The 26,722-nt window shown below is 36.2% G+C and overlaps 1 protein-coding gene across 1 annotated transcript; it reads left to right on the top strand.

The window, feature by feature from the left end:
- Positions 1–209: 209 nt before the first annotated feature.
- Positions 210–26,234, top strand: LOC148177981 (uncharacterized). The gene is made up of 2 exons (XM_088032177.1): positions 210–265; positions 22,971–26,234. Exon 2 carries the CDS (start codon positions 23,016–23,018, stop codon positions 26,232–26,234), a length of 3,219 nt encoding a protein of 1,072 aa, XP_087888303.1. The 5' UTR covers positions 210–265; positions 22,971–23,015.
- The last annotated feature ends 488 nt before the right edge of the window (positions 26,235–26,722 follow it).

Below are 26,722 nucleotides of genomic sequence, written 5' to 3' on the forward strand. Positions count from 1 at the left end.
ATTCGGGCCGCCGAAATAAACACGACGAAAAAATTGAGGATGTTTGGATGAAATTGGTTGTAATGTGATGTGGTGGGTGGTCTGCGCGGTAAATCATAGGAGGCTCTAATTATGGGGCCGACGAAAAAACAGACTGTGGTTATATTGAATTGTATTGTCCGCCATGTTGGATCGCCATTTTGTTTGCTAAAATTCGTTTTTGTTTCCAGAGTTTGGATTTACCCACGAATGAGCTTCACCAACCGCCATTGTCACAACCCAAAAAGTAAGTTTTCCCCGTTTTTTTTTTCTAAACATTCATCCAACGAACCCCTCACTCATAAAGGTTCATAATTACGCTTCGGAAACAACAAAGATGAAGTGAATTCCATTAGGCCCGTCGAACGCACAAGGGTCACAAAATAACGAAATACAGAGATATAACATCAACTAATCCAACATTTGTGGATCATATTTTATCCGGCTTTCATAAATATCACTTTAACCTTAACGTATTATGTTACATACGAAATCCAATACAAGGGAATTACGAGAATCCTATGAAAATATCGCGGCTGCCGGACTATTTCGTTTTGTTCACTCCGGCAATCGTAAGTTCGAATCAAAATGACAAAGGAAGACGGAAGAGGGGGAAGTTATTAATGTTGATGTTGCGGAAATCGCGGTGGCGAGGATAGTGGTGGCTAGATGGGGTAGTTATTTTCTTTAATTATCTAGGTTTCGAGGGTTTCTGGGTAAATATTGCATGTGTGAAGGTTTGGTTTGGCTTTGGGGAGGCCGAGCTCCGGGAAACGTAGTAAATATGATGTTCTAAAATGGTTGTTGGGGGGAAGAAATTACGTTTTGTTTGTTTAACAGCTGCATGTAAGCTCGTTTTACGCAGAATTTCATGCGGAATCCAAAAATGTTAATTAATGATCGAGGTATGGCCGTTTGAAGTTTTGGATGGTCGTCTTTCAAAAATTTTAAAATTTTTATTTTTTGTTTGAAAATTCTGACATTTATAGCACTCGATAAAGACACTGAAAATAATTAATCTACTAATTTTTATTAATTTTGCGTTTAAAATAGAGATTTTATTGAATTTTAAAGAAAATTTTGGATCTTGAGTTGATAAAAAAAATTCTAAAATTTTCACCTTTTGTTTCAAAATTCTGAAATTTAATATACTTGATAAGAGCGTTCAAAGTAAGATTTTTACCAAATTTCATTAATTTTGAGTTAAAACTAGCGATTTTACAGAATTTAATGGAAATTTAGGTATTTTAAGGCGGCTCTAGGAAGAAAAATTACAAATTTTTTATTTTTTGTTTTAAAATTTTGAAATTTAAAGCACTCCATGCAGAACCCGAAAGTAATTGATTTTCTGGATTTCATTAATTTTGCATAAAAAATAGCGATTTTATAGATTTTAAAATAAATTTTGGATTTTGAGTAGTTAAAAAATTCTAAAATTTTCAATTTTTGTTTTAAAATTCTAAAATTTAACATATGCGATAAGAACATCCAAGATTTATACCAAATTTAATTAATTTTAAATTAAAACTAGCGGTTTTACAGAAATTAATGCAAATTTAGGTATTTTAAGGCGGCTCTAGGAAGAAAAATTACAAATTTTTTATTTTTTGTTTTAAAATTTTGAAATTTAAAGCACTCTATGCAGAACCCGAAAGTAATTGATCTTCTGGATTTCATTAATTTTGCATAAAAAATAGCGATTTTATAGATTTTAAAATAAATTTTGGATTTTGAGTAGATAAAAAATTCTAAAATTTTCAATTTTTGTTTTAAAATTCTAAAATTTAACATATGCGATAAGAACATCCAAAATTTAGACCAAATTTAATTAATTTTAAATTAAAACTAGCGGTTTTACAGAATTTAATGGAAATTTAGGTATTTTAAGGCGGCTCTAGGAAGAAAAAATTCCAAATTTTTTATTTTTTGTTTTAAAATTTTGAAATTTAAAGCACTCCATGCAAACCCCGAAAGTAATTGATCTTCTGGATTTCATTAATTTTGCATAAAAATAGCGATTTTATAAATTTTAAAATAAATTTTGGATTTTGAGTAGATAAAAAATTCTAAAATTTTCAATTTTTGTTTTAAAATTTTGAAATTTACCATATCCGATAAGAAATCCAAAGTAAGATTTATGCCAAATTTTATTAATTTTGAGTTTAAACTATCGGATATATAGAATTTAATGGAAAATTTTGAATTTTCAGGTGGTTCTATAAAGAAAATTTTCCAAAATTTTTATTTTTGGTTTGAAAAGTCTGAAATTTAAAACACTCAATAAACACCCCCCAAAGTTAATAATCTACCAAATTTCATGAATTTTGCGTTAAAAATAGCGATTTTACAGAATTTAAAAGAAAATTTTGGATTTAATTGACGAAAAAATTCTAAAATTTTCAATTTTTGTTTCAAAATTCTAAAATTTAACATACGCGATAACATCTAAAGTAAGACCTATACCAAATTTTATTAATTTTACGTTAGAAATGGCGATTTTATGGAATTTAAAAGAAAATTTTGGCTTTTGAGTAAATACATTTTTTTTAAATTTCCGCTTGTTTCAAAATTCTGAAATTTAACATACTCGATGGGAACATCCAGAGTAAGATTTTCACCAAATTTTATTAATTTTGAGTAAAAATTGGCAGATTTACAGAATTTATTGTGAAATTGTGGATTTTCATAAACAATGATTAATATCTCGGAAACTACGACAGATGAAAAGAAACTGTTTTCGCCATCGTTTTTTTTGCGATTTTCCAGTTAAGAATTCGTGTTTATATTTTTCGAAAGTAAAAAATTTAATTTTTTTGTAAATGAAATTCAGGATTAAAAATATCTCAATCTTCTGCTGTTGATTTCTCACTTTTTTTGGATCAAACTTGCGTTATGAGGGCTCATTTTATGCAGAATTTCTTGCAAATACAAATAACTAAGATTATAATAAACCCACGGATATGTAACAGAACATAGTGCACATTTACAAATTAAAAAAAAAAACAACAATAAAACGAAATCTTACAAATATAGTTCGTCCCTCCTCAATCTTGTAAAATTTTGCTGCTGACTGTACATCTGTGCAATGAAAAATCTCCGTGACCTTGAGAGTACACTCCACCCCATAAAACATGACTAATGGTGTGTACATTTCCCCGTTTTGAATGAAATTTCGTGTCGCCGCGCCTCATAAAAATACGGCAAATATTCCACATGTTGTAATTCCCTTAAGGCCGGGCGTCCACTGTCGTGCGAATTTCATTCATTCCAAACTACTCCCAATTATTTAATTCCTTAATTGAGTGTTATTTCATCCAATCAGTCCGAATAAACTCCTTTTTATTATCCCAACCCGAATCACGACCCCGATCCTCCTTTTTTGATTTGTTCGAACCACCCAATTACCGATAATGTAAATTTCCCTCGATATCAAAGTTAAATTTAGCGATTGTGTTCGACATTACAAGGCGACTCGGCCCTTCAGGCAACGAAACCGTTTATGTATTTATATTATGGGATTTATGGACGGCGGCAATTCGGGGATTTGTTCCTGGCTTGTTAAGTACCCTAAAAAGCCTCAACGGTCATAAATCAACACGGCGTTGGAAATCACCGATTCGACACGCTCGGCGAAAATGTTTTCACTTGTTTTTCAAGGGTGCCGGGTTTTGTGTACTCGGTATTAAAACGTCACTTCACACTCTTGATCCATAAACAGGCGTTATAACTAATGACATTTTTACGGCTCCCTCGCTCAATCAGATCATGGATTCAGGGTTGTTTTGGGGTTTTCTTGAAAGTTTCACTGAAGGACGTTTGAGGGTTGATACGTCGATCATTGGCGTGTCACCTGTTGTACAAGGGTGGAAAAAAACGTCGGAATTCGCGCAAAATTGCACATTCCGAGACAGATTTCACCTTGGTCGACACTGAAATTAAATTTTGATAGAAAAGAGGCGGCGGAGGGTGGCACCATTATCATTTTTTTTATCAAAGGTTTGTATCGTAATTTATGTATCGAGAGCGCGAAATGATCCAACCGTTGCGAGGTGGTATAAATCATCCGAGACTTTTTCCTTAATTACCACATTTTACGATATCCCGAAATGAATGTCGCTACCAATTTCCTCGAGCTAATAAAAATTCATTAATATAAGCGTCGTGTTATTAAGTCGGATCGATCGGCGAACGGCGGAAAAATTTCAGTTTCCGGGTGGCTTCGTCGATAATACAGGTAGCATATATTTCATGTATTCCTTCCACATTGTGCTCTTTATTATTTATCAAGCTTTCTTCCTTCGAGGACATTTCAATATGTACATAAATAATGGCGGCGAGGTATCTTCGGATAAAAATCGACCGAGGCGTCGTCGGCGTCACTCCCATACAAAATTAATAGAGGAAAATTTTTAAATTTCTGAAACGTTTAACGACACACGAAACAATTTTCCGCGTCGATGGATTCTTCGGTAAATAGATTACCTGGGGAAGACGGAAGGCAAACAAAAGGGGGCTATATTATGTACCAGGTGGAGTACTCGCAAAAACTAGGTTACGTGAATTCGTTTTCTTTCGCGACGTTTTGGCCCGAACATCATCATGAAACGAATGAAATTCGCATTTTTATTAGTTTTGAGGTTGACAATGAAATTTGGGGAGGTTACTACTTGTAAAGTGTTTATTAGCTGTGCCAAATTCCAAAATTTTAGAACAAGAATTGGAGGATTTTAGAAAATTTCATTTTAGAACGAACCAAATATTTTCACTTGTTTGATAATAAAATTCGCATTTTTGTTAATTTTCAAGTTATGACAATCAAATTTGGAGAGCTTACTACGTCTCAAGTGTTCTTTACCTGTGCCAAAGTGTAAAATTTTAGAACAAGAATTAGAGATTTCAGAAAATTTTATTTTAGATCGAACCAAATATTCCATTTTTTGTTATAAAAATTCGTAGTTTTGTTAGTTTTCAAGTTATGTCGATGAAATTTGGGGAAGTTACTACTTCTAAAGTGTCTTTTACCTGTGCCAAATTCCAAAATTTTAGAACAAGAAATGGAGATTTTAGAAAATTTTGTTTTAGAACGAACCAAATATTTTCACTTTTTGTTATTAAAATTAGTAGTTTCGTCAGTTTTCAAGTTATTTCAATGAAATTTGGAGAGGTTACTACTCCTAAAGTGTTCTTTACCTGTGCCAAATTCCAAATTTTTAGAACAAGAATTGGAGATTTTAGAAAATTATATTTTAGATCGAACCAATAATTTTCATTTTTTTATTACTCAGTTCATATTTTTGTTAGTTTTTAAGTTATTTTAATGAATTTTACAGAGTTTACTACTTCTAATAAAGTGTTCTTTACCTGTGTCAAAGTGCAAAATTTTAGAACAGGAAATAGAGATTTTAGAAAATTTCATTTTAGATCGAACAACATATGTATTTTCACTTTTTGTTATTAAAATTCGTATTTTTGTGAGTTTTGAAGTTATGAAAATGAAATTTGGGAAGGTCACTACTTCTGAAGTGTTCTTTACCTTTGCCAAATTTTAAATTTTTAGAGCAAGAATTGGAGATTTTAGAAAATTTCATTTTAGAACGAACAACATATTTTCACTTTTTGTTGTAAAAATTCGCATTTTTGTTAGTTTTAAAGTTATGTCAATCAAATTTGGGGAAGTTACTTCTTCTAAAGTGTCTTTTACCTGTGCCAAATTTTAAATTTTGAGAGCAAGAATTAGAGATTTTGGAAAATTTAATTTTAGATCGAACCAAATATTTTCACTTTTTTGTTATTAAAATTCGTATTTTTGTTAGTTTTCCAGTGATGTCAATGAAATTTGGGAAGGTTACTATTTCTAAAGAGTTCTTTATCTTTGCCAAATTTTAAATTTTAAGAACAAGAATTGAAGATTTTAGAAAATTTCATTTTAGAACGAACCAAATATTTTCACTTTTTGATAATAAAATTCGCATTTTTCTTAATTTTCAAGTTATGACAATCAAATTTGGAAGGCTGACTACATCTAAAGTGTTCTTTACCTGTGCTAAAGTGTAAAATTTTAGAACAAGAATTAAAGATTTCAGAAAATTTAATTTTAGGTCGAACCAAATATTTTCATTTTTTGTTATTAAAATTCGTATTTTTGTGAGTTTTTAAATTATGAAAATGAAATTTGGGAAGGTCACTACTTCTGAAGTGTTCATTACCTTTGCCAAATTTTAAATTTTTAGAGCAAGAATTGGAGATTTTAGAAAATTTCATTTTAGAACGAACAACATATTTTCACTTTTTGTTATAAAAATTCGTATTTTTGTAAGTTTTTAAGTTACGTCAATTAAATTTGTGGAGGTTACTACTTGTAAAGTGTTTATTAGCTGTGCCAAATTCCAAAATTTTAGAACAAGAATTGGAGGATTTTAGAAAATTTCATTTTAGAACGAACCAAATATTTTCACTTTTTGTTAATAAAATTCGCATTTTTGTTAATTTTCAAGTTATGACAATCAAATTTGGAGGGCTGACTACATCTAAAGTGTTCTTTACCTGTGCTAAAGTGTAAAATTTTAGAACAAGAATTAGAGATTTCAGAAAATTTAATTTTAGGTCGATCTAAATATTTTCACTTTTTGTTATTAAAATTCGTATTTTTGTGAGTTTTGAAGTTATGAAAATGAAATTTGGGAAGGTCACTACTTCTGAAGTGTTCTTTACCTTTGCCAAATTTTAAATTTTTAGAGCAAGAATTGGAGATTTTAGAACGAACCACATATTTTCACTTTTTGTTATAAAAATTCGCATTTTTGTTAGTTTTCAAGTTATGTCAATCAAATTTGGGGAAGTTACTTCTTCTAAAGTGTCTTTTACCTGTGCCAAATTTTAAATTTTTAGAGCAAGAATTAGAGATTTTAGAAAATTTAATTTTAGATCGAACCAAATATTTTCACTTTTTTGTTATTAAAATTCGTATTTTTGTTAGTTTTCCAGTGATGTCAATGAAATTTAGGGAGGTTACTATTTCTAAAGAGTTCTTTTTCTTTGCCAAATTTCAAATTATTAGAACAAGAATTGAAAATTTTTGAAAATTTCATTTTAGATCGAACCAATTATTATTTTCACTTTTTTATATAAAAATTCGTATTTTTGTTAGTTTTTTAGTTACGTCGATTAAATTTGGGGAGGTTACTACTTCTAGAGTGTCCTTTACCTGTGCCAAATTCCAAAATTTTAGATCTAGAAATAGAGATTTTAGAAAATTTCATTCTTTTCTAAAATGTCAACTTCTTTAATTTTGGTGGTGCCTCTGGAAACTGTCTATATTGCATCGAAATCACTTCCGCTGATGTTTCGAGGAAATATCTTTATTGTTGGCACATAATCCTTTATGATGAGGCAGGAAATTCTTTGTGGTGGCGGCTGCTTACCGCTGCACTTGACGTGTTTCTGGAGCGAACTTGCGCTCAAGTTCAACGTGTCGTATGGAAATTTCAAGCGAGATGATGTACTTGAATGTGGAAGAGTTTGTCGGGGGCGGCGACTCTAGTCTTCCTCGAAAACGAGAAGCTTTTACAGGCGGTTCAATAAAACGTTTCCTCGCACTTTTACCAACCTTGCCCCCAAAAAATCCCAGTCACTGAATCTTTAATTAACGATAACGATGCAATTTCGTCTTAATAAAACGATTAATTAAATGAAAATCCAACAATTGAAACGTGAAATGTCATCGAAAGGACAAGACGGCCATTGAGCGAGTTGCTCGGATCCAATCAAAGCTTGAAATGAAATTTTTAGAAAAAGCGACACTTCCGTCATTGGCTGGCTGGTTTTTTTCTTGGTTATTAACAATTTCCTTCAATGAAGTGGACGCACAGGATGTTAATTAGGAGTTTTTGCTTGATAAGCGCACGCGGTGATTTATTATCTGACAGTATTAACATAAATGTCACTCTGAAATAAAACCAAGACGGCTTTGCTTCATTATGGAATGACAGCGCGTTTTTGACACTCTCCGTTGTCAAATTCGACTACTCTATAGTATGTTTATAAATGTTTCTAGCATCAAGGGTGGCTATGAAATGTCAAAGAAATTTGCCGCTCATTACAAATATGGGTTTCGATTTGTCAACTGACATTTGCAGTTAACCTCAAACATGAAGCAAATTAAATTTTGAGAAATAAACTGTTCCAGTTGTGGTTTAAAACCTAAAAATCGAAAACTTGTACAGAAAACCGTAACTAAAACGTCATTGAAGTAAGTAACATTATAAATAATTTTCAAGATAGTTATATTCACTATTAAAACAAAGCGGCAAACTTGGAATTCCAAAGCCGCTCTTGATGCTAGAAACATTTATAAACACCTTGTATATCCGGTGAGACAGATTGGGAGATCTTGACAGTTGACATATAGGTTGGCAGCAATGATGCATAATCCACTAAAAACACTAAATTCCTACGCAAGCTGGGTTATTATTTTAAATAGTGACTTCTGTCATTCAATTTCTCACTGTACGAACTGAACACTCCTCCAATCAGCATTCCAAAACAATGAGAACTACAGAAATCTGCCCGGTCATGCTCTCATCGAACGAATTCCTTACAATATCGTTAAATTTATGGTGTTCTTTGCTGCTATTTTTCGTGCTCGATCCCCGCTTTCCCGCTATCCAACATCTGTTACATGTTACGTAATTTCGTTAAGGACCTTTTCCCCCACAGTCAGTCATAAACTTCCATATCTCGCTCGATTGGTCTTCCCTTATACATTTTTTGTCTGCGTTTTGCTCCACCGAGTTTACTAAACACGACGAGCTCAGGTTATTGGAAAATGTACATAATACGTTGGAGAGAAGGGTTTTGTTTTTCGGATATTGCGATCGGCGAAAGAAACCCCACACTCTGGTCCTTGCAGCCGGATCAAACAACAAAATATTTACTTATTCTCGGAGTTATCATCTCTTCATTCCCTGTTTTAATTAATTCCAGCCTCGGATGAAATTTTTTCCTTTCCAAAAATGTCATATTGCGCATTCCCAGACAGATTTAACTTTTCGAAGCCTCGCAATAAAATTCCACCCTCGTTCGTCAAAAACCGAAGCACCGAAAATAAAAAAAACAAATTTAATTTTCACGCTTTTCTTAATTAATTTTTGTCAATAGTAATTTCGCAAGATTGTGAACGTTAATCAAAGCGAATTCTCGAGCCATTCTCTCTGAAAAATGAAACTCTTACCTTGAATCGAACGTTATTAGGGTCGTCCGTTACACCTCCGACGTCGCCGCCCCCGCGATCCCATCATTGATATTTCAAACCTGGCGTAAAATCCGAGCTGGCGTTTCATTACTGGCATTATACGAGTTTGTAAGTCAATTAATAACGTTATCGATCTTCGGCTCTGATGATGTTCGGGCGCGAAACGTCGCGGAAGAAAACGAATTCACGTTACCGGAGCAACTAGTTTTTGCGAGTACTCCACCCGGTATATTGCGCCCTTTTGTTTGCCTTCCCTCTTCGCCAGGTAATTCTATTTACTGAAAAATCCATCGACGCGGAAAATTGTTTCGTGTGTAGTTAATCGTTTTAGAAATTTTAAAATTTTTCTCTATTAATGTTCGTTCTAAAATGAAATTTTCTAAAATCTATTTCTTGTTCTAAAATTTTGCCCTTTGGTACAGATAAAGAATGTTGACATAATTTGAAAGTTAACAAAAATACGAATTTTAATACCAAATTTTTTCAACTTTTTGTTAATAAAATTCGTATTTTTGCTAGTTTTCAAATTATTTCAAAGTGTTCATTACCTGTGCCAAAGTCCAAAATTTTAGAACAAGAAACAGATTTTAGAAAATTTCATTTTAGAACCGAACTAAATAGTTTTATTTTAGTTATAAAAATTCGTATTTTTGTTAGTTTTCAAGTTATGATAATAAAATTTGGGGAGGTTACTCTTTTCAGAGTGTTCTTTACCTGTGCCAAATTCCAAAATTTTAGAACAAGAATTGGAGATTTTAGAAAATTTCATTTTAGATCGAACCAAATGTTTTCACTTTTTGTTATAAAAATTCGTATTTTTGTGAGTTTTCATGTTATGTCAATGAAATTTTGGGAGGTTATTACTTCTAAAGTGTCTTTTATCCGTGTAAAATGCCAAATTTTTAGAACAAGAATTGAAGATTTTAGAAAATTCCATTTCAGATCGAACCGAATATTTTCACTTTTTGTTTGTAAAATTCGTATTTTTGTTACTTTTCAAGTTATGATAATGAAATTTGGGGGGGTTACTACTTCTAAAGTGTCCTTTACCGGTGCCAAATTTCAAATTTTTAGAACAAGAATTGGAGATTTTAGAAAATTTAATTTTAGGACGAACAAAATATTTTCATTTTTTGTTAGTAAAATTCATATTTTTGTTAGTTTTCAAGTTATGTCAATGAAATTTGCGAAGATTACTACTTCTTAAGTTACCTTTACCTGTGCCAAATTCCAAAATTTTAGAACAAGAAATAGAGATTTTAGAAATTTTCATTTTAATTCCAACCAAAGATTTTCACTTTTTGTTAATAAAATTCGTATTTTTTTTAATTTAAAGTGCAAAATTTTAGAACAAGCAATCCAGACATTTATCGCTCTTTTTAAAAAAAATCACTGCGGGTTGGCCTGTTGAACCCCAGCTTAACCGAAATCGTATTTTTGAACAGTTATGAGCTGTAAATTTCGTTATAATTTCGTTTTAATTCCTAGATTTGAATGATAATTGTGTACAGAGAGAACCGGGTTAATCCCTGACGGTTTTAAAAACTCACTCGGAGGGCGAGCGAGTATATTTCGTTAGTCTTTGTTTTTAGGGTTTTTTTTAAGCGGAAGCGTTCGCACGGGTAGTTGACTCAACTTCAAAATGACACGAATTAAATTGAGATTAATGTCACCTCATTAATCTCTAATCGTCGGAACGTCTCTTTTTCGGTGGGTTTTTCACATAGAAGAAGCCGATGGTGACCGGAGGGCGCCAGGGTCATTGTTCGACCTGCAGGGTGTGGCGGGAGGAAAAAATTCCGGCGGTTATTAAAACTTTAAACTACGATTAACGTTGAATTAGATTTTGATTGGCTACAGAAAAAAGTTGGCAACACTGAGACGACAAAAGTTGTTTTACCTGTGTTAGAATCGTTGATTAACTATGTATAACTATTTAACCGTTAAAAAATTGGAACAAGCAGATTATTTGCTCGCTTCGCTCGCCCCTGCAATTGGGTTTGTATCTAAATTTAGCCCGCCGCCCCAATTGCCGCCGCGAAGATGTCAAAATAACGAGTGCTATTTAAGACTCTTGTATATGCCGCCCCCATGGGACGGCGGTTATTAAAACTTTAAACTACGATTAACGTTAAATTAGATTTTGATTGGCGATAGAAAAAAGTTGGCAGCACTGAGGCAACAAAAGTTGTTTTACCTGTATTAGAATCGTTGAGTAATAGGGACTATTATATAACTATAAATAACTATTTAACTGTTTAAAAATTAGAACAAGGCCCTTATTTGCTCGCTTCGCTCGCCCCTGCAATTGGGTTTGTATCTAAATTTAGCCCGCCGCCCCAATTGCCGCCGCGAAGATGTCAAAATAACGAGTGCTATTTAAGACACTTGTATATGCCGCCCCCATGGGACGGCGGTTATTAAAACTTTAAACTACGATTAACGTTAAATTAGATTTTGATTGGCGACCGAAAAAAGTTGGCAGCACTGAGGCAACAAAAGTTGTTTTACCTGTATTAGAATCGTTGAGTAATGGGGACTATTATATAACTATATATAACTATTTAACTGTTTAAAAATTGGAACAAGCCCCTTATTTGCTCGCTTCGCTCGCCCCTGCAATTGGGTTTGTATCTAAATTTAGCCCGCCGCCGCGAAGATGTCAAAATAACGAGTGCTATTTAAGACACCTGTATATGCCGCCCCCATGGGACGGCAGATCGATCGAGCCGGCAGCGACACATCCAAGGCCATCATCCAACTGCCCCCTGTGGTGGCGACAAGGGCGCGAATTAATCCGAAATTTGCGCGCAAAGAACGCGACAAATTGACTAAAAACGCGTTTTTTCCTCAGCATCCCCGTTGATTCCGGGGCGGTTCGCTACATTAATAATAAGCAGACAGTAAACACGAAATAATACGTTTTTTTGTGTTCGTTTTGTGCTTCGGAGATTCACGAGATGTAAAAAAATAAAAGAAAAAGGGAGGCAGAGCGGAATCCGAGATGAAACAGCGTCGCAAAGTTAAAAATTCAATTGCCGACGACAAATAAGCACCGTTTCAACAAGGTGGGCGTGGAGCCGCCCTTATAAATAACGTGGATCGCCAACTGCGACCCGAACACCTTTCTCGGGGGTGAAACGATTATAATATTCTTATCTTAACGGCCGAACTAGCGGAAAACATCCCCGTAATAGTTGACGAAATTGCGCGTCGATAAAATTCGACATTATTAAACTACGAAAGGGACGGAAGTTTGACTTACCACAGGGGGTGGTTTTTGCGCACAGAAAAACAATTTCGATGCAATCAAATTATATTTCAAACAGCCACCTGTTGGTGGCGTATTTAGTCTTGCGAAAAAAAAACTTAGTTAACGGAAACTGACATAAAACCGTTTGAATGGTAATCGCAGTTTGCCACGCTTTCACGGGGGAAAATGGTATTGTAGGTAAGCAGGCCGCTTTATCCCTTTATGGGGTAGTCGGCTATCCATGAAGTTTCATCCACGATTCGATGGCCGTTTTATGCAAAGCGGCGCGGGGGTGGGATGCAAAGGGACGTAAAATGAACGTTAAAAGGGCGCTAGTATTTTTTTCCACAAATTGATATAGTATATTGTGTGTAGAGGGCGGTGAATCGGTCTTCTTTGTTTCATAGTAAAACGAAGCAAAGTCCACGAAAAATGCGAGATCCACGGATTTCCGAGGGCCACCTATGGATATAGTATATTGTGCGTCGAGGGCGTTGAATCGCAAGACAGTTGTCAATCTAAATCCTCATTTCCTGCACGCCACAAGAACTTTATTGAACAGAATGAAGCTAGTTACGCGTCACCATCATATTTCCGTCTCGATGTTTTCCCAGTTAATATTATTCGTGACAGTTTGTGTAAAGTGCACGGCTTTTTATCCACCGTTCCATAACAAATGAAATTACTTGAACACACAGAACGAAGAAAAAATCGAAAGTTTCTGTTTTATTGAAGCCGCGCCTTCATGTTTGTTCGTTGTGTTTAATTTAACAAGCGATACTGTTGATACAATCTAAAATTCCCCATAAAATTCAATTTTCACTAATAATGCATAGATCGGTTATTTTGGAAATTAATAATTGATTAATGCCATTAGGTTTCGGGTTTGTAGTTGACGGCTTCGGGAACGGCGAGCGTGTAAATTATTTACATTCGGTGTGTTATTTTGTGTTGTTTTGAATGACATTTCATGTTTCGGTTTTAGGCAGCCGCGAGTCAAATGAATTTAATGCTCATTACAATGATTTGATTCGTTATGATAAAGAGGGTTTAATAATGCATGATGAATCGACGAAACGGGAAAAGTTGTAATTGGATTTTTGTTGGGCGCCAAACAAATGTGTTTTTTGGGTTAAGTACAGTTCGCACAACGATCTAGTGCGGTTATGGCTGCGACTTTGTTTTTCTACACAGCCGTCGATTTCTCGGTTATTTTTAGGGCGATCTTAACGTATTGCTGCTCATTTTACGCAGAATTTCACGTAGAATCCAAACAGGTGAGAGTTGGTAAGATTCGGATATCGAAATTTGAGTTGCAAAATTTTCAAAGTTGAATATCTTTACTTTGGAATCTGTCCTCAAAAGTCGAAAATTCGATGGTCAATTTTTGCGACTCATTCGATGAAAAATTTTCAGTTTTTGTTTTTTGATCGCCACTCGTAAACTATTTGTCCGATCGATCTGAGATTTGGTCAGTTGATAGATCTCGAGCTGCTCTTTCGATCGATTTATAATTCAATAATATTAATCGCAGTTTTTGCCCCGAAACAGCGTCTTGAAAATGACTCAAAAATCACCCTCTGAAAATCGAATTCGGTCGATATCTCGAGTTATTTGTTAAGGAAATTTGAGCTACATGGGCTCATTTAACGCAGAATTTCGCGCTGAATCCAAAACTACCTTTATTTTTCTCGTACGTCAACAAATAACTGAGTTAGAGACGTTTGAAAATTTTGATTGACGCTAATGGGCCAAAATTTTGGAGGTTCGAAAACTATTTTGCTCGATATCTCTGGAATTATGGCGATTATCAAACAACCCTTTTCGGAATCGTTTTTCTCGTATTTTTTTACCTCAAAAATCGATTTTTGATAGTTCTAATTTAAAATTTTCATTTTTTCATTGTAGAAATTAGCTGCCTTTCAGTCTCTAATTCAAACTCGGTCGCTATCTCGCTTATTCATAAAGCAATCTTAACGTATTGGTGCTCTTTTTACGCAGAATTTCACGCAGAATCCAAAAAGGCAAGATTCGTTGCGATCAGCCCAAAAATAACTGAGTGATGAGCGATCAAAGTTTCAGATATTGGATTTTGAGTTGGAAAAACTTCAAAGCTCGATATCTCCGAAACTAAAAAAGATTTTTAGAAACGGTTTGCTCCATCGTTTTTCTTGGCTCATTCTACTTTAGAATCAACCCTCAAAAGTCGAAAATTCGATGGTCGATTTTTGGGCAAAAAAATTTTGCGACTCAATCGATGAAAAATTTTCAATTTTTCGATTTTTGATCGCCCCTCGTAAACTATTTGTCCGATCGATCTGAGATTTGGCCAGTTGATAGATCTAGGGCTGCTCTTTCGCTCGATATATAATTCAATAATAATAATTGTAGTTTTTGCCCCAACACAGCGTCTTGAAAATGACCCAAAAATCACCCTCTGAAAATGTAATTTGGTCGATATCTCGTTGATTTGTTAAGGAAATTTGTGCTATATGGACTTATTTTACGCAGAATTTCGCGCTGGATCCAAAAATATCTTTATTTTTGTCGTACGTCAACAAGTAACTGAGTTAGAGGCGTGTAAAATTTTGGGTTGTCGCCAGAGGGCCAAATTTTTGAAGGTTCGAAAATATTTTTCCTCAATATCTCGGTAACTACGACAGATCGAAAGAAACGGTTTTCGCCGTCGTTTTTCTCGCGATTTTTTAGTTAAAAATTCGTTCTTAGATTTTCCAAAATTCGAAAATTAGATTTTTCCCAAATTTTCTGGCTTGATTTTGAAGTAAACTTGAGTCATTGGGGCTCATTTTACGCGGAATTTAGCGCTGATTTGAAATCCGGGCTCAAAATCAGTAATCATTTTAGATTTTCTGCGAATTTTGACTTTTGAAAAGCAACTTGATGAAACGTGTCTTCCCAAAAACTCAAAAATTGCGTCGCGACGCCAAACTGAAGCTCTAAATTTTTGTCTTGAAATTAGGGGATTTTGAGGGTGTTTATAAGTGTTGCCGGAGCCTGTAATAGTGCTGCAATATGAGTAAAACTGACTTTATAACGGCCAATTTGGGCCAACTGATCTCCGTGTCATAAAATACCAATTACCTAGCAGGGAACAGAAGCACAATGAATTTAGATCCGGATCAAAAACGACACTTTTGTGCAAACCACCCGCCGCCCCCAGTGGCAATAATGAACTGCGAAGGGGTGTGGTTTTTTCCTCCCTTTCAGCGATGTGTGTTATCGTCTGAGCATGATTCAGCAACAATTTTTTAAGAGGCGCACAGTTGCATTAGAAAACACGATCGATCGATAACCTCCAAAACTTTGTTACAGAGAGTGGGGAAGGCGTCCAAGGGTTGGTCGCAAGAGGCGGCGTAGAAAAACAACGACAAAACTTGATGCGGAATTGAGAAATTAAAGCCGAATTTTTGCGTTATTGGTAAAGTTTATTTAGTTTTTTTTTACCCCCGTGTTTGAACAGATGTCACCGAGTTGGCGGTGGAACAACTGTTGTTTGATATTGTACGAGTTTAAGGGTGTGATTAGTTGAAAACAACAATGAAGGTCTGAAACGGGACCTGTCAGAGGCGTTCGTTGGGGAAGGGTCACTTTACAGCGGAATTCCGACAATAAAAGTAACAAATTGTGGCGCTGGAAGATCCGAGATGACGTTTTAAAGGCAATAAAAACACCATCCGCGACAACCCATCAATATTCACAACATGGCTTACACCGGCGCGACACATTACACCAGAAGCACGACTCCAGCACCTCTAAAGTCGGCGTAAATCGCGAATTTTCTCTTTACCATCCCGCTAAAACTTCATTCGCGAAAACATAAAACCACAGAATCGATCACTGGAGAAATAAAAATCCGCTAAAATTAACCTCGCGGAAAACTTCCGACTTCCACTCACTTCTGAAGAAGATCCATCATTCCGAAACAACAGAAACACTTTTTTTTTCCGCTTGATTGTTGGACTAGGGCCAAATCGCAACATACGCAGTAGCGTCGTGTGCACAGTTCGGCGGAAGAGAATTTTATTCGAAAAAAAAATGCTCATGAAAACGAAAACCAACAATGTATTCTAGGGTACCTCCTTTATCAAAAAAAGTTTAATTTTGAAAAATTATGAAAATTTATTAATCAATATCTGAATTTTCCTTATTTTTTAAACTTTGAAAACTCTAAAACCAGGGCAGATGGATAAGAAATTGCAATAACGTGGTTATCAAAATTTCATAACTAGTTTTATATAATTTTGGTAATTTTAGTGCCACGGCTATGAAATTTCGGGAAAATTACTATTTTTAAATTCGTAATTTTGGTAATTTTAGTGCTGCAGTTACGATATTTAGGGAATTTACTATTTTTAAGTTGTTTATTAAGTCTACCAAGTTTCAAAATTCTAGATCGAAAGGCCCAAAATTTAGAATTTTTTATTTTTGAGAAGAAGCAAAATTTACGAGATCTTCCACTAAAATTCGAAGTTTTTGTAATTTTAGTGCTACGGCTTTGAAATTTGGGGGAATTACTCTTTTTTAGTCATATATTAACCCCACCAAATTTCAAAATTCTAGATCGAAAGGCCCAAAATTTAGAAGTTTTTATTTTTGAGAAGAAGCAAAATTTACGAGATCTTCCACTAAAATTCGAAGTTTTTGTAATTTTAGTGCTACGGCTTTGAAATTTGGGGGAATTACTCTTTTTTAGTCATATATTAACCCCACCAAATTTCAAAATTCTAGATCGAAAGGCCCAAAATTTAGAAGTTTTTATTTTTGAGACGAAGCAAAATTTACGAGATCTTCCACTAAAATTCGAAGTTTTGGTAATTTTGGTGCTACGGCTTTGAAATTTTGGGGAAGTTACTCTATTTTAGTCATATATTAACCCCACCAAATTTCAAAATTCTAGATCGAAAGGCCCAAAATTTAGAAGTTTTTGTTTTTGAGAAGATGCAAAATTTACCAGATCTTCCACTAAAATTCGAAGTTTTTGTAATTTTGGTGCTACGGCTTTGAAATTTGGGGAAGTTACTCTATTTTAGTCATATATTAATCCCACCAAATTTCAAAATTCTAGATCGAAAGGCCCAAAATTTAGAAGTTTTTATTTTTGAGAAGAAGCAAAATTTACCAGATCTTCCACTAAAATTCGAAGTTTTTGTAATTTTGGTGCTACGGCTTTGAAATTTGGGGAAGTTACTCTATTTTAGTCATATATTAATCCCACCAAATTTCAAAATTCTAGATCGAAAGGTCCAAAATTTAGAAGTTTTTATTTTTGAGAAGAAGCAAAATTTACGAGATCTTCCACTAAAATTCGAAGTTTTGGTAATGTTGGTGCTACGGCTTTGAAATTTGGGGAAGTTACTCTATTTTAGTCATATATTAACCACACCAAATTTCAAAATTCTAGATCGAAAGGCCCAAAATTTAGAAGTTTTTATTTTTGAGAAGAAGCAAAATTTACGAGATCTTCCACTAAAATTCGAAGTTTTTGTAATTTTGGTGCTACGGCTTTGAAATTTGGGGAAGTTACTCTATTTTAGTCATGTATTAATCCCACCAAATTTCAAAATTCTAGATCGAAAGGCCCAAAATTTAGAAGTTTTTATTTTTGAGAAGAAGCAAAATTTACCAGATCTTCCACTAAAATTCGAAGTTTTTGTAATTTTGGTGCTACGGCTTTGAAATTTGGGGAAGTTACTCTATTTTAGTCATATATTAATCCCACCAAATTTCAAAATTCTAGATCGAAAGGTCCAAAATTTAGAAGTTTTTATTTTTGAGAAGAAGCAAAATTTACGAGATCTTCCACTAAAATTCGAAGTTTTGGTAATGTTGGTGCTACGGCTTTGAAATTTGGGGAAGTTACTCTATTTTAGTCATATATTAACCCCACCAAATTTCAAAATTCTAGATCGAAAGGTCCAAAATTTAGAAGTTTTTATTTTTGAGAAGAAGCAAAATTTACGAGATCTTCCACTAAAATTCGAAGTTTTGGTAATTTTGGTGCTACGGCTTTGAAATTTGGGGAAGTTACTCTATTTTAGTCATATATTAATCCCACCAAATTTCAAAATTCTAGATCGAAAGGTCCAAAATTTAGAAGTTTTTATTTTTGAGAAGAAGCAAAATTTACGAGATCTTCCACTAAAATTCGAAGTTTTGGTAATGTTGGTGCTACGGCTTTGAAATTTGGGGAAGTTACTCTATTTTAGTCATGTATTAATCCCACCAAATTTCAAAATTCTAGATCGAAAGGCCCAAAATTTAGAAGTTTTTATTTTTGAGAAGAAGCAAAATTTACCAGATCTTCCACTAAAATTCGAAGTTTTTGTAATTTTGGTGCTACGGCTTTGAAATTTGGGGAAGTTACTCTATTTTAGTCATATATTAACCCCACCAAATTTCAAAATTCTAGATCGAAAGGTCCAAAATTTAGAAGTTTTTATTTTTGAGAAGAAGCAAAATTTACCAGATCTTCCACTAAAATTCGAAGTTTTTGTAATTTTGGTGCTACGGCTTTGAAATTTGGGGAAGTTACTCTATTTTAGTCATATATTAATCCCACCAAATTTCAAAATTCTAGATCGAAAGGTCCAAAATTTAGAAGTTTTTATTTTTGAGAAGAAGCAAAATTTACGAGATCTTCCACTAAAATTCGAAGTTTTGGTAATGTTGGTGCTACGGCTTTGAAATTTGGGGAAGTTACTCTATTTTAGTCATATATTAACCACACCAAATTTCAAAATTCTAGATCGAAAGGCCCAAAATTTAGAAGTTTTTATTTTTGAGAAGAAGCAAAATTTACGAGATCTTCCACTAAAATTCGAAGTTTTTGTAATTTTGGTGCTACGGCTTTGAAATTTGGGGAAGTTACTCTATTTTAGTCATGTATTAATCCCACCAAATTTCAAAATTCTAGATCGAAAGGCCCAAAATTTAGAAGTTTTTATTTTTGAGAAGAAGCAAAATTTACCAGATCTTCCACTAAAATTCGAAGTTTTTGTAATTTTGGTGCTACGGCTTTGAAATTTGGGGAAGTTACTCTATTTTAGTCATATATTAACCCCACCAAATTTCAAAATTCTAGATCGAAAGGTCCAAAATTTAGAAGTTTTTATTTTTGAGAAGAAGCAAAATTTACCAGATCTTCCACTAAAATTCGAAGTTTTTGTAATTTTGGTGCTACGGCTTTGAAATTTGGGGAAGTTACTCTATTTTAGTCATATATTAACCCCACCAAATTTCAAAATTCTAGATGGAAAGGTCCAAAATTTAGAAGTTTTTATTTTTGAGAAGAAGCAAAATTTACGAGATCTTCCACTAAAATTCGAAGTTTTGGTAATGTTGGTGCTACGGCTTTGAAATTTGGGGAAGTTACTCTATTTTAGTCATATATTAACCACACCAAATTTCAAAATTCTAGATCGAAAGGCCCAAAATTTAGAAGTTTTTATTTTTGAGAAGAAGCAAAATTTACGAGATCTTCCACTAAAATTCGAAGTTTTTGTAATTTTGGTGCTACGGCTTTGAAATTTGGGGAAGTTACTCTATTTTAGTCATGTATTAATCCCACCAAATTTCAAAATTCTAGATCGAAAGGCCCAAAATTTAGAAGTTTTTATTTTTGAGAAGAAGCAAAATTTACCAGATCTTCCACTAAAATTCGAAGTTTTTGTAATTTTGGTGCTACGGCTTTGAAATTTGGGGAAGTTACTCTATTTTAGTCATATATTAACCCCACCAAATTTCAAAATTCTAGATCGAAAGGTCCAAAATTTAGAAGTTTTTATTTTTGAGAAGAAGCAAAATTTACCAGATCTTCCACTAAAATTCGAAGTTTTTGTAATTTTGGTGCTACGGCTTTGAAATTTGGGGAAGTTACTCTATTTTAGTCATATATTAACCCCACCAAATTTCAAAATTCTAGATGGAAAGGTCCAAAATTTAGAAGTTTTTATTTTTGAGAAGAAGCAAAATTTACGAGATCTTCCACTAAAATTCGAAGTTTTGGTAATGTTGGTGCTACGGCTTTGAAATTTGGGGAAGTTACTCTATTTTAGTCATATATTAACCACACCAAATTTCAAAATTCTAGATCGAAAGGCCCAAAATTTAGAAGTTTTTATTTTTGAGAAGAAGCAAAATTTACGAGATCTTCCACTAAAATTCGAAGTTTTGGTAATTTTAGTGCTACGGCTATGAAATTTGGGGAAAATACAACTTTTGAGCCGTGAATTGATTTGCAAAAATTTAGAATTTAGAAACGCTTTTTTATAAAAACGTTTTTATAATTTAATATGAGGTTATGTACTAATTTTAATAAATTACAAAAGTCTAGAACGAAAGACACAGACTTTAAAAATTTTAGTTCTTTAACTGTGTACACTACCCAGCAAAATTAACGCAAAATCGGTCTATTAATTTAAAAAATGGTTTTAAAAAATTATTGACGATTCACATCAACTTACGATTGCTTTAATTTGATAGACCATTTATAGGACAATCCAAAATTGCATATTAAAGTTTTGCAATGCATTGAGAACTAAACAGTTTGTTTAACTGATTTAGCACAAATGTGACAAAAAATCTTTAAGTAAGAAGTCAGAAATGGCTTTATGCCACCAAGAATACTGACTGAAAACTGAAAGTAAAAATGACAGCGACTCCCACTTTTGTTTGTTGCAAAATAGTTTAAAATTTCTGGAAAAAATTTGACATTAAATTGTCAAAATAGCTTTAAAATGCATGTACATATTAAAAAAATTAAATTTGTGTAGTGTAGTGCAGTGTAGTTATAATATTTTGCCAACTACGTTATTGTATTTTTTTTTATCTAGATGTCTTGGTTTCAGCTGTCGATTATAGAATTTTAATCAGTTAAACCATAAAAAATTAAAAAAAAATGCAATTATTGAAACATAAATTTTCAAAATGTAAGTAATTCAGCCTACTATTATTCAAAATTTGACTGCTTTTTTCATGAGCAATTTTCTCTCTTCCGGCGAACCGTCTATGAATATCTTCGCTTTTTCGGGGGTCTTAAATCGGTTAACCGAGCGATTTCCACCACCTGTACGGTCAATTGATAAGCTATTTGGAAGGTCGCTGTGGAAATGGACCGCTTCAATTGGCTGCGAGGGTCAGTAACTGCCGGAAGGACGTTTGGGAGGTTTTTTTACTCGATAACGTTAATATCAAGTCTGCCTTGTCGTGGGTTATAAAACGGCACTCTGTTTTTTCCCTCGTGGATTATCGATTCCGTTTGATTAATTAACGTAGCTGCGAGTTTAATTGGTTTAAATATTAAACCAATCAAACTATAGCAAAGTTGTAAGCGAGTTCGTCAACAATCATAAAGCCGCATTTCCACAGTCCGTGCAGGAGTGAACCGAATTTCATTTATGATCGGTTTTTAAATATTTAATTTTGAAATCTTAAAATTAATCCACATATTAAAAAATTAAAAAAATATATGTTTTTCGAATTTGCCGCTTTAATAGGTCCATTAAAGTAGGAAATTTTGGTTTTTAAGAATTGGCAGAACTAATTAGTCTGACTGTCACCTGTTTCCTGTCAAATTCTTGGTCAATTTGGATTTTACGATTCGTGTTTAATAAATTGCTGGGTGAATAAAAAATGTATCAATATAATTGAATTGTCCTTTGCGGCCAACATAATTGTACTTAAATATAATAGATGTGAATACTGGCTGTGAGGTTAGGTTACGTTATGTCAAAATTCACTGACAGTGAAACTCAATAAATGTCAAATTTTAAATTAAATTTGAAAATCAAGTGGCAAGTCGTGGTTACAAAACCATTACCAATCGTGTAACACGAAAACTCTTAGAATTGGAAAATTTAAATTTTTTTATTAAAAAAAGGGTGCAAATTCGAAAAAATAGTATAAAGGACTTGTTTTATAATGGCATTGGTGCACCAAATTGGCCATTATAAAACACGTTCATTAATATACTACTAAAATACTTGCTTGTTAAATTGAATCAATTAAATTATTATTTATGTTGATTTTGAAATGTTTACTTTATGATCTATACGTTTAAATTACAAAAAAATGCACGATTTATATTTTATCGGCAAATATGTATTTTGTCATAAATCAAATTCGGTTCACTCTAGAACGGACCGTGTCAAGGAGCCTCTGCGTCGCAGCCGGATTGATCCAGTTGGACATAAAAACCGGCGATTGTTCCTCTTCTCGGAATTTTCTAAACAAAGCGAGAGCGAACGTGTAATTAAAGCGATCGCTTCAGCGTAATTGTTAAGGGTTTCGGTAATTTAGACGTAATACTATCAGTAGGAGTAGTCGTTAGTTCGTGACTCACAAATCAATTAAGTTAATGTAAGCGTCGCTTAATGGGCGCATCTATCCTTCATAAACTCGAGGATTACTAACAATGACGTATTGTTTCAGGTGCGCCGCAGCGACAGTCGTACGACGCCGTCAAGATGAGGTAAAATGATGCCGGCGTCGGTGGTGTACGATGCAAGAGGAGCGCGTCGTCGTGGACATGGCGACATGTTAAAACCTGGTGACTTTAGTGAACAGGCGACGGCGCCGACGACGAACGTCGTCGTGCGCGTCGTCGGCAACAAACGACGTCGACGACGTCGCGTCGCAAATATCTGTGATCGTCCGTTATTTCAACAAGACTGTGGACACAACCTAACCTTAAGACTAAAGCTAAGTTTATACGTGTTTGTAACAATATGTACGTGCCTAATAACGAGATTATCGTCAATTTTCAACAATTCCAAGCTCACGCAGCCACTGTTGCTTTATTGTCTGTTATGTAGTGCGCACGCGTACTCGAACGAGTTCGACAAGTCCGAGCAGCTCCTGGACAAGCTCAACCTGGAGCAGAGCATCGCCGCGGTTTTCAACAAAGTCGCTTATGGCAGCACCACCAAACGCTCGATCCCTGATAATGCCTATCCGGTGACGACGCTCGCGACGCCGTTATTAACGACGTACCGCTACTCCGACGGCAACGACGAGTGGCTGCGGGTCGACGTGAAGGACACGGAGAGCGGAAGAGTCGCCGGACGCAGCAGCGTCGACTTCGAGACGGCCGAATACGACGACAAGAAGGACGACGGCTACGGCGCCGATCTCGAGAAAGACCACGTGTTGCCGACGTCGGCGCCGGCCGCCGACATCCTCAAGAACAACAACAACAAACATTACAACAACCCCAATCGGTACAACAACGACCGGTTGCGACCAGACTTCCAAGACCCCCAAGAACAAGTCACCGAGAACGTGTACAAGACCACCACAGCCTACAACCTCTTGAGGAACGTCAAGCCGACGAAGTCGATTTATAGCAAAGACATCCCGAGCTACGTTCCTCCGAGTCGCGCGTTCTTCACCCCTCCGCTGCCGCCGGAGTACCAGAATCCTTTCGCAGACAAACCAACGCTCAGAGGGACGAATTCTGATGGCTTCGCCAGCAGGAGACCCATTCCTCCACCTAGTTTGATGCCTAACAAGGATCGAATCCCGTTTCGACCAGATCTGCCTAAAGTCAACGCCGAGCGAATCCCGGAGAAGCCGAACGAACAACCCAAGGTCAACCCGCAGGACAAGAACGAGAAGAAGAAGACGTTGAACACGCCGTCGCAGAACTCCAAACTTGGGGAGTTCTATGGTTTGAACCGCAACCACAACGAGACGAGTTTCGAGTACGAGAAGAGTTACGCCCCGGAGCCTTCAATCACCCGGATTCTAAGCGGATCCAACGGAAGACACGACGACATCCAAATTCCGGATATTTTGTACCGCGCGGTGACGGCGACTCCAAACGTGCAGAGGCAAGAACCAAAAACGACTAAAACGAGAGCACCGGCGGCGGAGCCCACTTTTAAAGTCCAAGAGCCCGAACAGAAACCCCTGGAGGAAGTCGAGGAGCGGAGCGAACCCGCCATCACCAAGAAGGAGGTGGTAGAAACCAAACCCCCAGACCGCAGCGAGAGTGTCACTGTTAAAAAAGACGTGCCGGTGCAGGAGAAGAAGCACGCTGAAGACGTCACCACGCAGATTTCCGACATGGTCAACCTCCCCAACGTCAAAGAGAAAGATGGTAATGTCACCAAGGCGAGCTCGGAGGAGATCTGGCTCATCTGTTGGAACGTCCACGTGTATTTGGTCGTCTTCGGCTACATCCTCTTGGCGGTGTACTCCATCTACAAGTTGATTCGGTACGAGAACGACCCCCACATGTTCTCAAAGAGTTACTTCTTGACCATCCACCTCATGCTCACTGTTATTTGCGTCTTAAGAATCTTCTATCTTACGTACGATCCGTACAACGTCAACAAATCCTTCAACATCTTCTTGTACGAGTTCTTGCACAGTTTCCCGTTGAGCCTCCTCGCCACCACGTTCGCCGTCTTGATTCTGTTCCTACTAAAACGCACTCTGACCCACCTGGAGGTGAAGACACGTCCGGTTTTCCTGGTGGTCTTCGCACTCCTCCACATCGTTCTTTGTTTCTGCCTCAGCACCTTCGAAAGTTTGGGTCATTTCGAGAAAGCGAGTCTTATAGTGTGTCGTCCGGTCTTCGTCCTCCTCGCCTGGGCTCTCGGTTTCAGCTACCTCTACCTCTACCGCATCATCAAGAACGTGTTGGCGAAGAAAAGCCAAAACCTCTCGGAGATGTGCACGCAAAACATCTCCTACGCTTCTCACATCACCATCGCCGTGGCTCTCTTATTCGTCCTCCTGGGGTTCGTGCAACTTTACGCGTTGTTCTTCATCAAAGTCGATCGGTTTAATGGCGAAACGAAACACCATTGGATTCTTTGGGGCTTCGAGCTCTCCGTGCGTTTCCTGGAGATCTCAATCATCACGTTGTTGGCAATCGTGGTGAGTCTGAAGATGTCGCAGAGGGAGAAACAGACCGCTGGGGGTTTCCCTCTGTTCCCGTGCACCACCAGCGACTCGAGTACTGATAACATCTACCCCAATAACTGCAACACGAATCCGAACGCGTTGAATTACAGTCGGAACGAGATGATCATGGATAGCATCCCCACGGAGCCGGTGGAGCGTCCGAATTTGCTCAAAAACGCGTTTCAAAACGACTCGTTCGACAAGAAATCCACTCTGGAACGCTACCACAGCGACTCCGAACGCAACAGTAATTTCGATCGGTTCGAGCGACCCACCTGGGGCTCGGACCGCTTCGAAGCGCGTCAAACCGACCAGACGAGTCTCAACAACTTCAATTCGGGGCACTTTGAACGTGGTGCTCACAACTCCTCGGCACGGAACTCCGCGCGGAAGACGTACGACTCGGCCAAGTACTACACGAAACCCAAGTACGAAGTCGACGAGGAGTACCAACACGGGAACTCCGAAAGAAACATCTACAGCGAGCCCGTGGACAACCACCAGTACGAGAGGACGCGACACGAGTTCGAACGTGGGGATTTTGACAGGAGGTCGCGGAATTCGTCGAACACGTCGGGGCGGAGGTCCACGGGACGCACGAGGAAGAACCACGCGCGGCCCCATCTAGGCGTGCAGACGCTGCCCAACCACCAGGTCCAGGACTCGATGCTTGTCGACGAGCAAGGTTTCGTCAGGTTCCGACACCTGCAGGACGAAATCGAGAAGCCGAAAAAATCAAAGAAGCAGCAGAATAACGACGTCAGTCATTTCAGCGACGCGTGAAATTCGTTTTGGGATTCGGTATGCGGAAAGGGTGGTTCGATAGTGGCGGTTTAAATATTTATCGGCTGGAGTTGGCGGCACCGCGCTGGAGGAGAAAGTCGCTTCTGCCGGCGGATAAGTGTGAACCGAATTTGATTCAAAAAAAAATTGTACATCAAAGCCGCAATCCGTTTTTCAAGTTTTCAAAACCGGTCATAAATCCAATTCGGTTCACTCCAGCTCGGACCGTGGAAAGGCGGCTTTGGAGCTAAATGCAAATTGGGGAAAATGAACCCTGATTGCATTTTATCGATCATAAAGGAAAGGACGAGACGCGGATGCTTTATGAGGGCAATTATGTTCCGTTCTTGTTTAATCCGTTGTTTTATGTTCGTTCTCAGTTTAACTCCGTTATAAATACTGTGATGGCTGTCGACGAAAATAATTTATCGGGCGGAAAAGCCGGACGCTTCCCATTGTTTGACTTGGATTAGTTTGAAGGTGATCAA

The sequence above is a fragment of the Gnatocerus cornutus genome, chromosome 3 (genome assembly GCF_029298725.1).
Source record: "Gnatocerus cornutus isolate USDA-ARS CGAHR chromosome 3, icGnaCorn1.1, whole genome shotgun sequence".
Taxonomy (NCBI): domain Eukaryota; kingdom Metazoa; phylum Arthropoda; class Insecta; order Coleoptera; family Tenebrionidae; genus Gnatocerus; species Gnatocerus cornutus.

Excerpts from the sequence above, each read along its gene's own strand:
- LOC148177981 (XM_088032177.1), top strand. The coding sequence starts at position 23,016 with ATGATGCCGGCGTCGGTGGTGTACGATGCAAGAGGAGCGCGTCGTCGT.